General features: G+C 43.7%; 1 protein-coding gene across 7 annotated transcripts in view; it reads right to left on the reverse strand.

The window, feature by feature from the left end:
* Window positions 1-12,228, reverse strand: part of LOC105476118 (NADH:ubiquinone oxidoreductase complex assembly factor 6) — a 107,002-nt gene that overhangs the window by 51,258 nt on the left and 43,516 nt on the right. The window contains exon 10 of one of the 7 annotated variants that reach the window (XM_071067992.1): window positions 6,926-6,955. The exons of 5 other annotated variants lie outside the window; for them this stretch is intronic. In XM_071067992.1, the coding sequence (XP_070924093.1) occupies window positions 6,941-6,955 (15 nt within the window). In that variant the 3' untranslated portion in view covers window positions 6,926-6,940. Of the gene's footprint in view, window positions 1-6,925; window positions 6,956-7,949; window positions 8,021-12,228 lie in introns of those variants that run through there. One more of the 7 variants, XM_071067991.1, reaches the window with a different exon arrangement.

Here is a 12,228-nt window from a genome sequence, read left to right on the forward strand (position 1 = left end):
AACTGAAAAGGGTCTGTCGGACCCCTGCGGCAGTGGGACGTTTAAGGGGCATGCAGAAAAGGAGACACCTGGAAATGGGGGAGGAGGAGCAGCCGGGCGAGGCGGCGGCGGTGCCGCGTGGGCTGCTAGCCCGGATATACCCTGGGGAGCGCACCTGCGACTTCACCTCCAGTCCCTCCCCGGCTGGTGCAGCGGCGCGCGGGCACGCGGGAGAGGTGGCGCTGCCTACTGGGCCTCATCTTGCTGAGAATGCGACGGGGCGATAGCTTCCTGTCTTTTCCAGTGACTTTTAGCATCCCCAGAGGAAAAAACGGGGAGACACGCTTTGGCCTCGTGAAGCGCAGCAACACTGCGCTGGCTGCGCGCTCAAGGGCGAGAGCCTAGGGGACCCGCCTAAAGCGCCGTTGGGGCTGAGCACCCGACTCGCACAGCCCCGGGCATCGATCCGCGATCCGCGATCCGCGATCCGCGATCCGCGATGCAGCGTCCCTCCGCCCGGTGGGGGCCCTCCTAGCCCTTAGCGCGTCTGTCCCTAGCTTCGGTCCCTGCAGCCACTTATGATAGCAATGACACCCTTGCCCACTCGCCTGCCAGCCTGGCCAGCTCCCTGCAGAGGGCTCACACTTCTCCAGGAGTTGTAAGAAAAGGAGGGAAAGCAGGCCAACGTCCAGGATCTCCCCAGCCTTGGCGTTCAGATGCTGAGAAGATCCTCAAGGTTGGCCTGCTTTCCCCTCACTCCTCCGGCCTTGCTCTTCTCCCAGGTGCCCACTGCCCTCCCGGCTGTGTACCACTTTCTTGCTGCCGGTGAAGGTGTGTGTCCTCACTCTTGTGCTGGTCCTTAAACGATAGAACTTTAGGACTTTCTCATCCAACAGCACCAGCCTGAAAAGGCAGTGACTTGCACCACCACACGCATACCTGGTCTCAGGTGGGTGGATCAGGGCAACTTGGCCACTAGTACCCCAGTAATGCCCATCTGCCCAACCTCAATGCAGGAGCAACAAGTTGCAGGAGCAGCAAGTATTTCTCTGTCTTGGAGAGATCTAGAAAAAGGCTGAACATACCATGAGGGTGTTGCTTCAGAAGAAAATGCTGGTCAGGGCTTCCAAACCATCATAGGAACTTGTGAGTTGAGAAACATGGTCAATTCTTCTCTCTTTCTCTTCTCTACCTACCCAGGCAGCCACAAATCTCAATGTCAGTCACTGCTTTGGTTAGATATCTAAGGGCTCTGTTACAAAGGTAACTAAGATGAGTACCAGTAGATGCCCAATGACACTTGTAAACACCAAAATGTATACCAGTATAAAGGATGTTGCAGCCTCAGCCTTGAAAAGTAAGACTTTTAGGGAATGAAACAAAGGATAGCCAGGTTCTTCTGGGGACAGGGAGGGTTCTGGCATGGGGAGCAGCCCTGGGCAGGTCTGGGGGTGCTGTGAAGTAGGGCACCCCGACATAAAGGCCCTGTGTCTTAGTAGGTGGCCAGCAAGGGAAAGGCAGGAGATACAGGAGGAAAGGAAACTAACATTTTATTGAGACAGGCATTGTGCTGGTCCTGAAGTTTGTGCAAAGATTAATTTCTGGGGGTGAGAAGGTAAAAAATGATGAGGTGGAAACCAGCATCCTCTGTTACTCCAATCTGTGCAGAGCTAAAGAAAACTTGAAAGAAGGGGATGTGAGTGGCAGGAAAATCCCCAGTGACAGGCCCGGAACCTTCTGCCAGCGCAGCTCACCTCCTCCCCAGTGCCTCCCAATAGGATCTCAGCCCTAAACAAGCACGGGGCGTGGGGTGCTACAGATGATGATGTAGCTGCTTCTGAGATGCCCCTGGGCACTGCTGGAGCTGAGCCCTGGGACTGGAATGACTTTTGCCCACTGCCCTCAAGATTCCCACAGGCCACACTGCCACTACCTCTTGGGTAAAGTACCTCCACCACCATCCAAATTCTTACCTAATGAGGAATTTTGCCAGGAACTACTTACAGCCAAATGGAGCCAGGCTGGGTATTTCCAGGACATGAGCCATTTTCTCTGTGCCCACTAAACAGGGTGCAAGTCCCTGAAGCCCTCAGGGAAGCTGCAAAGATTACTGGGGTGGGCTCTAGGGAAACAGCTGACCTCTTAGCTCCCACTGCAGGCCCAGGAACCTCCAGGACAGCCTGTGGGGGTGGTGAGTCTGCAAAGCTGGCTGGCTGATGAGAGTGCAGTGCTGGTAGTGTCTGCCTTATGCTTTAATATAGCCATATGGTATGAACACATGCAAAGCTAGCTGGTTTTACTGTTTAAGGAGGGCAGATTTAATTTCTGTGTGATCTGGGTTATCACCATTATTATTTCCTTGGTATAGAAATTGCTTTTTACTTTTTGTGTTTTTCTAAAATTACATTCTCCCTCTGACCAAGGCAAGTAATAAAGGGCAGATGATTGGGGGAGGGGAGGGGAATAGGAAAAAATCGTGGGAGATAAGCTTTAAAACCAATAGAGAGTTTTTCTGTTTTTAATTTCAGTTGAATGGCACAGCAAAGACCCATAGAAGTGAACTGTGATACCAGAAACTCTCTGCCCAGCTTGAAGCTGTTGATATATTATAATCCTTACGTGTGACGTTAATGGTTTTAGTATATATTAATTATCTGCCATCTAGCCTGTTTATTTCAAATATAGCTCCTGAATTCATTGATTTTTATGTGATTTCTGTTTTGTTTATGTATATCTTTTTAATTTCATAATCCAAAGTGGAAAGAAAACATTGATTTTTAGAAGCTCATTCTCTGAAGTTAGAAGAAGTAAAAATGTGTTTGCTTTCTTAAATTTGTTTGATAACCTGAAATCTTAAAGCATCCAAGATGGAAAATATCAAATTTCAAAGCTTAATGATAGCAAGATTCCAACAGATAAAATCTAATGACCTGTTTTTCTCTGAAAGTGATACGGTATGTATGGAAATAGATTAAAAAGGCAAACACATATGTACACTTAGTTAAGTGGCAGCCACTATTTTCAGCACTTTATGGTTATCAACTAACTTAATCTTCATGATAATTCCAGGAAGTAGGCACTATCCCTAGGCCATTTTACGGATGAGAAAATTTAGGCACGGAGAGGTAAGTATAATAACTTGCTAGTGGTCAATCAGGAGGCAGTAGAGGAGCCAGCATATAAACCCAAGTTGCCCAGTTGCAGAACGACATTCTTGTCCCATATGCTATGCCTCTGAAAAAAGGAGGCCCTCTCCTTGGCACACAAAGGCAATAAAAATGGCTGCCTTGAGCTGTGTCTCTGTCTAGGTACACAGTTCATGAGTGAAGGAGCTCCTGCAGTCATGAATAATGGAAGTCCAGATTGGTCAAGTAACTTGTCCCGGCCCCGGCCCATGCATCTGGTATGTGGTTGGACAGGTTTCTAACTAATTATGTAACATCAAGAACATTTTAAACTGCTTTGAGACATTTGTGAATTAAGATCTTTGGGAAAAAATAGTATTTATATATTTATTTATTTATTTATATATTTATTTATTTATTTATTTATTGACACGGAGTCTCTTGTCACCCAGGCTGGAGTGCAATGGTATGGTCTCGGCTCACTTCAACCTCTGCCTGCCAGGTTCCAGCAATTCTCGTGACTCAGCCTCCTGAGTAGCTGGGATTACAGGCGCCCGCCACCATGCCCAGCTAATTTTTGTATTTTTAGTAGAGATGGGGTTTCACCATGTTGACCAGGCTGGTCTCAAACTCCTGATCTCGGGTAATCCTCCCACCTTGACCTCCCAGAGTGCTGGGATTACAGGCGTGAGCCGCCATGCCAAGCCAATATTTTATATTTTTAATTCAATAGAATTTTTAGAAACCAACTATGCGAAAGCAGAGCTTTAAAACAAACCATCATACGAGTGAATATAAGGTGGTAGCAGTAGTCTTAGGTAGATAATGCAACTCTTACCCTCTGTACTTTTTAAATCTAAGAGATAATTGGGATTATGCATACAAAAGTTTACAAGTGTGATTCATATTGTTGATATGCTATGTGCTCCGTAACTGTTGTTGTGTACCTTTGTGTCTCCTATTAGATATAAGCTCCATGAGAAGAGCCACCTGGTTTACCTTGTTTATGGTTCCAGAACAGTGCCTGGTGCTCAACAAATGAACAGTGAGTGAATAAGTGAGTGTTGAGTCTTCTAAGTGAGCTTAGATGAACTGAGAATGAGACTATGCACAGTGAAGAGAAAGGAGGACTCTTGAGGAATTCCACCAGCTTGAAGATGGCTGGAGAAAGACGACAGAAAGCAATCAGAGGTATGGAGGGCAAACCAAGAAAGCAGAGTCAAGAGCAGGGAGATTGGGAAGTGGTAGACAACATTTGGAAATACTGCAGAAAAACCTAAAAGGATGAGAATTAGGAAAGACACTATTGAATTTGGTCTTTGGGGCTGAAGAAAAAAGGCAGCTGCAGAAAAGAAATTGGAGTGGAATCCCATTTGCACGGAAATTATGGAGTAATTGGGATACCAGGCAGAAAGTTTGGCAATGAATGGAAGGAGACATGACAGCGTTGGGCATTTTCTGGCAGAAGCAAGGACATTCATTCTTAATTCAGTAGAAAAGTGTCGTGTTGTTGCTGTCTCAAGTGGAAGCGCCCTCTCACTCCTTCATTGTCCTAAGAGAACAAAAGGGGCCTTGAATTTCACGACTGCCCCAGTGATGCTTCTGAGAGCTTGAGCTTTGGAATCAGACTGCCCACATTCAAACCCCAGTTCTTCCTATTGCTGGCTGGTGATTTAGGGAAAATTACTTGGTTCCCTAAGCTTTCTCATCTGTGAAACGGGGATTCACTCAGTTAGTGAATATTATTCAGCTCCTACCATGTGCAGACACCGTTCTAGTGGGGGATTCAGCATACCAGCAGTAAACAGATCTCTGTACAATGCCAAAAACATGAAGCCAACTATTAACAGTATTTTTAAGTGACATCCTGGTGCTGCTTCCAGGAAGATGGAGTAGATATACTTTTCCCGAATACTCCCACTGAGTACAACTAAAACCCTGAACATTATGTATAAACATGCATGAGAAGATGCTGAAAGGTAGTAAGAAGGCAGACTGGCCAGCGACTTTGCGATCCAAGAAACAACCTGGTGATGAGTTTCCTGGACCCCAGACTTGGACTAAAGGAGCCGGCAACCCAGAAATGCCAACAGGAGCAAATAAAAAATCCCCAACAAAAGCCTGTTTCTCTAGCCAAAGGACTAGGACAGGGGCAGCCTAATGACAGGAAACTCTTAGTAACCACTTACTCCAGCACAGAAAAAAACTGTGGTCCACTCCCACCCACACCAGCCAGGGTGTGGGAGTCCAGGCTATCACAAGGGGCCTCACCTCCACTGGTGTGGTATCAGCAAAAGCCACAGGGAGCTGGTTCTTTCATCCCCATCTGACAAAAGGCTCCCGCCCCCATGGTGTCAACAGAGACGACACGGGAACCTGAACTTCCACCCACTCATAGCTGTAACAAGGCAGTCCCTCCACCTCCCAGCTGGGGTGGTGTCAGAGGAGGCCAAGTGGAGAGTCAGGACTTTCACCACTGCCCAGTGACAATGAGGCCACCTCCCTATGGTGTCAGTGGAGGCCATAAGGAACAGTAACGAGGCCTAGTGGGAATCCAGAACTGCCACCCTGCCCAGCAGTAACCAGGAGCCCTTCCCCTCCGTATGGACAGAGGCCAAGTGCTGAAGCTGGACTTTGCTCCCCCCGGCCCTGCTAAGTGGCTATTAGAACAGTCAGCTAAAACCAGTTTCACCAAGATAGGTCTAGGAAGACAGTGTCCCGAGCAGGACAAATAGTCCTCCCTGGCACCAGCTCCATCCACATTCAATGAGACTTGAAAACTTCTCTGAATGGATATTAGTTTAGAAGGAGCTAAGTTATTAGTTGGCCTCACATTCCTCAGCTGGGCCCTGGGCCCAGCATGCCACTTCTCCTGGTTATTATGGTTCATGTCTGAGGTAAGCCATCGGGAAACTGGATGGGACAACAAACTAAAAATGTTTTAGTTTGGACCTGTCCAAAACTAAGAGAATAAAAACAAAATGGATAGTCAAGATGATTCAGAGCTATGGAATGTGTCATTTTTTGCTCAGAAGTGTGCTAACTTGCAGTGTGCTTTATCAAAGCCTCGAGTTTATCCTCTTCCTTGTTTCTGCTGCCTTTTCACTGTTAGAAGAGGGAGGAAGAGGAAAACAAAAAAGGAAACGAAAAAGAGAAAATGCCTTATTTTTCTCATTCTCATTAAACACAGTGAAAGAGAAAACTGAAGGGATTGGCTGAAATTTGATTTCTCTAGACTCTACACTATTCCATTTAGACAATGATTTAAAAAAACCTGAATTTATGAAAATGATCAAGTGAAGAGTGACTACCCACTTAAGAGTTTTTATTTTTAATAAAAGGGTCTCAGGAGAACATTTCCTTTAAAAGTGATTGCCTTTAATTTATTTAAAATACCCTCATGCTGGGCACAGTGGCTCATACCCATAATCCCAGCACTTTGAGAGGCCAAGGCAGGGAGATTACCTGAGCCCAGCCCAGGCAACATAGTGAGACCCTCTCTCTCAAAAAAAAAAAAAAAAAAAAAGAAAGAAAGAAAGAAAAAAAGCCGGGCATGATGGCACATGCCTATAGAGCCAGCTACTTGGGAGGCTGAGGTAGGAGGATCATTTGAGCTCAGGAGTTCAAGGTTATAGTGAGCCATGATCACTCCACTGCACTAGAACCTGGGTAACAGAGTGAGACCTCATTTCTCAAAATAAAATAAGTACCCTTCAGACTGAGATACATATAGAAATTGAGTACAGATATATGCTCAGAATGGCTTTTCAAATCTGATGGTATTGGCTTAAGTGGACAACCATCTGTGGATGTATACTTCACACCTTGCTTCAAATTCATTCCGTGTGGATCTAAATGCAAGAAATGAAAACATGAAAGTACTAAAAGAAATCATGGCAGAAAAGGTTTTATAAACTTCAAGGGGACAAATAGAAAGAATTAAATCAAAGGATAAACAAATGGCTTTTAAATATATAAAAGATGCTCAAATTCACCCATAATAAAGGCAAATGAAACTACACCTAGAAGTGACAGAAATATATAAATCCCATGTTCCATCCCACCCTAAGAATCCTTATCAATACTAGCAAAGCTTATGCTTTCTTTTCAGAGAATATTCCATGGGATGGTGGCTTAAGCAACTTTATTTGGTTATTAAAGGAAAGGTAGACCTCACAAGGCTGGAGGCCTTAAGTGCATTTGGATTATAACTGCAAAATAAGAGAAAGAACATACTCCCACTAAATAAAACATCTTCTACAGAAAAATTAAGAATATTTTTCTAATCTCTTCTTTTCTACATTGTATTACTAAATTAAAATGTAGACTGAAAAACAATATGTAAAATGTACTTGTGTGTATGCCAAGGGGAAAGAAAATAGAAGAGGACATAGACCAAAACGTTAATAGTGGTTGTCAGGAGAAATATGTGGAAATTTTTCCCCACCAGCAAGCCATCAGTTCTTCAGCGGACACCAGCCACAGGACCTCCCATTGAATCCCGGCACTATCTACCTAGAGATAGTGTCAGATCCAAGTTGAAGGCTCAGGCCCCGAGACTGCCCCCTACTTCCCATACCAATTGCATGCCTAAGTTTGTTTTACCTGTGCTTCTGACCAAACAGCTATAAATTGGGGTGTCCATGACCCCTTCCTTGGGTTCAACTAATTTGCTACAGCCTAGGCTCACAGAACTCAGGGAAACACATGTTTACTGGCTTATTATAAAGGATATTACAAAGGATACAGATGAAGAGATGCATGGGGTGACATATCGGGGAACGGGCATGAAACTTTCATGCCCTCCCTGGGAGCTCCACCCTCCAGGAACCTCCACATGTTCAGCTATCTGGATGCTCCAAACCCTGTTCTCTTGGCCTTTTATGGAGACTTCATTGGATAGGCATAATGGACAACTGTGTAGAAATGTGAATGAACAAAAAGGGTATGATCTGAGCTCGTAGACTGAGTGAGGAAACCCAGCAAGGCCCATCTGTTGAGATTCTTCTTGGCTTCTCTGAGGAGCATTCCTTCCCCCAGGGTCTGGGGCAGCACCCCTTCCGAAATGGGAATCTGATGACCCACAATCAGAAAGGTGAGGGAAGATTAGGATACGTTCACCCTCCCAAGACTCAACCAGGAAGAAGCTGAATCCCTGAATAGACCAATAACAGGTTCTGAAACTGAGGCAATAATGAATAGCCTACCAACCAAAAAAAGTCCAGGACCAGACGGATTCACAGCTGAATTCTACCAGAGGTACAAAGAGGAGCTGGTTCCATTCCTTCTGAAACTATTCCAATCAATAGAAAAAGAGGGAATCCTCCCTAATTCATTTTATGAAGCCAACATCATCCCGATACCAAAGCCTGGCAGAGACACAACAAAAAAAGAGAATTTTAGACCAATATCCCTGATGAACATCTATGCAAAAATCCTCAATAAAATACTGGCAAACCAAATCCAGCAGCACATCAAAAAGCTTATCCACCACAATCAAGTTGGCTTCATCCCTGGGATGCAAGGCTGGTTCAACATATGCAACTCAATAAACATAATCCATCATATAAACAGAACCAAAGACAAAAACCACATGAGTATCTCAATAGATGCAGAAAAGGCCTTTGACAAAATTCAACAGCCCTTCATGATAAAAACTCTCAATAAACTAGGTATTGATGGGATGTATCTCAAAATAATAAGAGCTATTTATGACAAACCCACAGCCAATATTATACTGAATGGGCAAAAATTGGAAGCATTCCCTTTGAAAACTGGCACGAGACAGGGATGCCCTCTCTCACCACTCCTATTCAACACAGTGTTAGAAGTTCTGGCCAGGGTAATCAGGCAAGAGAAAGAAATAAAGGGTATTCAATTAGGAAAAAAGGAAGTCAAATGGTCCCTGTTTGCAGATGACGTGATTGTATATTTAGAAAACCCCATCGTCTCAGCCCAAAATCTCCTTAAGCTGATAAGCAACTTCAGCAGTCTCAGGATACAAAATCAATGTGCAAAAATCACAAGCATTCCTGTACACCAATAACAGAGAGTCAAATCATGAGTGAAATCCCACTCACAATTGCTTCAAAGAGAATAAAATACCTAGGAATCCAACTTACAAGGGATGTGAAGGACCTCTTCAAGAAGAACTACAAACCACTGCTCAGTGAAATAAAAGAGGACACAAACAAATGGAAAAACATTCCATGCTCATGGATAGGAAGAATCAATATTGTGAAAATGGCCATACTGCCCAAGGTAATTTATAGATTCAGTGCCATCCCCATCAAGCTACCAATGACTTTCTTCACAGAATTGGAAAAAACTACTTTAAAGTTCATATGGAACCAAAAAAGAGCCCACATTGCCAAGAAAATCCTAATTCAGAAGAACAAAGCTGGAGGAATCATGCTACCTGACTTCAAACTATACTACAAGGCTACAGTAACCAAAACAGCATGCTACTGGTACCAAAACATAGAGATATAGACCAATGGAACAGAATAGAGCCCTCAGAAATAATACCACACATCTACAACCATCTGATCTTTGACAAACCTGAGAAAAACAAGAAATGGGGAAAGGATTCCCTATTTAATAAATGGTGCTGGGAAAACTGGCTAGTCATATGTAGAAAGCTGAAACTGGATCCCTTCCTTACACCTTATACAAAAATCAATTCAAGATGGATTAAAGACTTAAATGTTGGACCTAAAACCATAAAAACCCTAGAAGAAAACCTAGGCAATACCATTTAGGACATAGGCATGGGCAAGGACTTCACGACTAAAACACCAAAAGCAATGGTAACAAAAGCCAAAATTGACAAATAGGATCTAATTAAACTAAAGAACTTCTGCATAGCAAAAGAAACTACCATCAGAGTGAACAGGCAACCTACAGAATGGGAGAAAATTTTTACAATCTACCCATCTGACAAAGGGCTAATATTCAGAATCTACAAGGAACTTAAACAAATTTACAAGAAAAAATCAAACCACCCCATCAAAAAGTGGGCAAAGGATATGAACAGACACTTCTCAAAAGAAGACATTTATGCAGCCAACCAACACAGGAACAAATGCTCATCATCTCTGGCCATTACAGAAATGCAAATCAAAACCACAATGAGATACCATCTCACACCAGTTAGAATGGTGATCATTAGAAAGTCAGGAAACAACAGGTGCTGGAGAGGATGTGGAGAAATAGGAACACTTTTACACTGTTGGTGGGACTGTAAACTAGTTCAACCATTGTGGAAGACAGTGTGGCGATTCCTCAGGGATCTAGAACTAGAAGTACCATATGACCCAGCCATCCCATTACTGGGCGTATACCCAAAAGATTATGAATCATGCTGTTATAAAGACACATGCACATGTATGTTTATTGTGGCACTATTCACAATAGCAAAGACTTGGAACTAACCCAAATGTCCATCAATGATAGACTGGATTAAAAAATGTGGCACATATACACCATGGAATACTATGCAGCCATAAAAAAAGGATGAGTTCATGTCCTTTATAGGGACATGGATGCAGCTGGAAACCATCATTCTGAGCAAACTATCGCAAGAACAGAAAACCAAACACCGCATGTTCTCACTCATAGGTGGGAATTGAATGAGAACACATGGACACAGGAAGGGGAACATCACACACCAGGGCCTGCTGGGGGTGGGAGGAGCGGGGAGGGATAGTATTAGGAGATATACCTAATGTAAATGATGAGTTAACAGGTGCAGCACACCAACATGGCACATGTATACATATGTAACAAACATTGTGCACATGTACCCTAGAACTTAAAATAAAATTAAAAAAAAAAAAAAAAGGAGCAGGTGAAGGGAGGGCAGAAGGTCAGAGAGATTGTTTTCCGAGGCCTGCTTCTGAGGCCTAAAGCACTCCAACATTATAGCAAAAGACTGTAACAAGGGTTATGGGAGTTATGAGCCAGAAATCATGAACACACACATGAATGAATGATAATATCACAGTGGCTATGTCTTACCTCGTGAAATTATGGGTGACTTAAAATATTTTCCCTTTACACTTTTGTGTTTATTTTTTTCCTCATGATTTTTACAGTGAGCACTTAGGAGTTAGCTGTGTAAGCAGAAAATAAACATATTCATTTTTCAAATGACCTCTTAAGAAAGAGTGTATTGGCCAGGCGCGGTGGCTCATGTCTGTAATCCCAGCACTTTGGGAGGCCGAGGTGGGTGGATCACGAGGTCAGGAGATCAAGACCATTCTGGCTAACACAGTGAAACCCCATCTCTACTAAAAAAAAAATACAAAATAGTAGCCGGGTGTGGTGGTGGGCGCCTGTAGTCCCAGCTACTCAGGAGGCTGAGGCAGGAGAATGGTGTGAACCCAGGAGGCAAAGCTTTCAGTGAGCCGAGATCACACCATTGCACTCCAGCCTGGGCGACAGAGCGAGACTCCGCCTCAAACAACAACAACAACAACAACAAAAGAGTGTATTACACATTCCCTCAAAGCAAGATTCAAACAGATCTATTTCTAACATCTTAAATAGAATAGCTTACAAGAAAGGGGTGCAGGCAGCGTCTTTATGTTGATTAACTTGAGAAATGTCTTAATCAATTTAGAAAACTGTCATCATATAAAACTGCAGCAAGAAACAAATATAGGACATAGTGAAATAGCTTCTCAAATCAATGTTGTGTTCCTAAAGAATCCTTGTGGTGCCCATGAAAGAGATCCTGTGGTTTTAAAAAAAAGCTCCTGAACTTACTCTCTGAGAAATTCATTATGTAGGCTTGTGTTTAAACACACAGGATATTATTATATAACTAAGCAGCTGGGAAGATTAATCGTGATTAAAAATAAAAGGGAAAACACAGTACATCATGGCAGGACTGTTTTTCTTTTTTTTTGGTTTGGTTTGGTTTTGAGACAAAGTCTCGCTGTGTCACCCAGGCTGGAGTACAGTGGCACAATCTCAGCTCACTGCAACCTCTGCCTCCTGGGTTCAAGCGATTCTCCTGCCTCAGCCTCCTGAGTAGCTGGGACCACAGGCGCCCGCCACCACACCTGGCTAATTTGTGTATTTTCAGTAGAGACGTGGTTTCACCATGTTAGCCAGGCTG

The sequence above is a fragment of the Macaca nemestrina genome, chromosome 8, assembly GCF_043159975.1.
Source record: "Macaca nemestrina isolate mMacNem1 chromosome 8, mMacNem.hap1, whole genome shotgun sequence".
Lineage (NCBI taxonomy): Eukaryota > Metazoa > Chordata > Mammalia > Primates > Cercopithecidae > Macaca > Macaca nemestrina.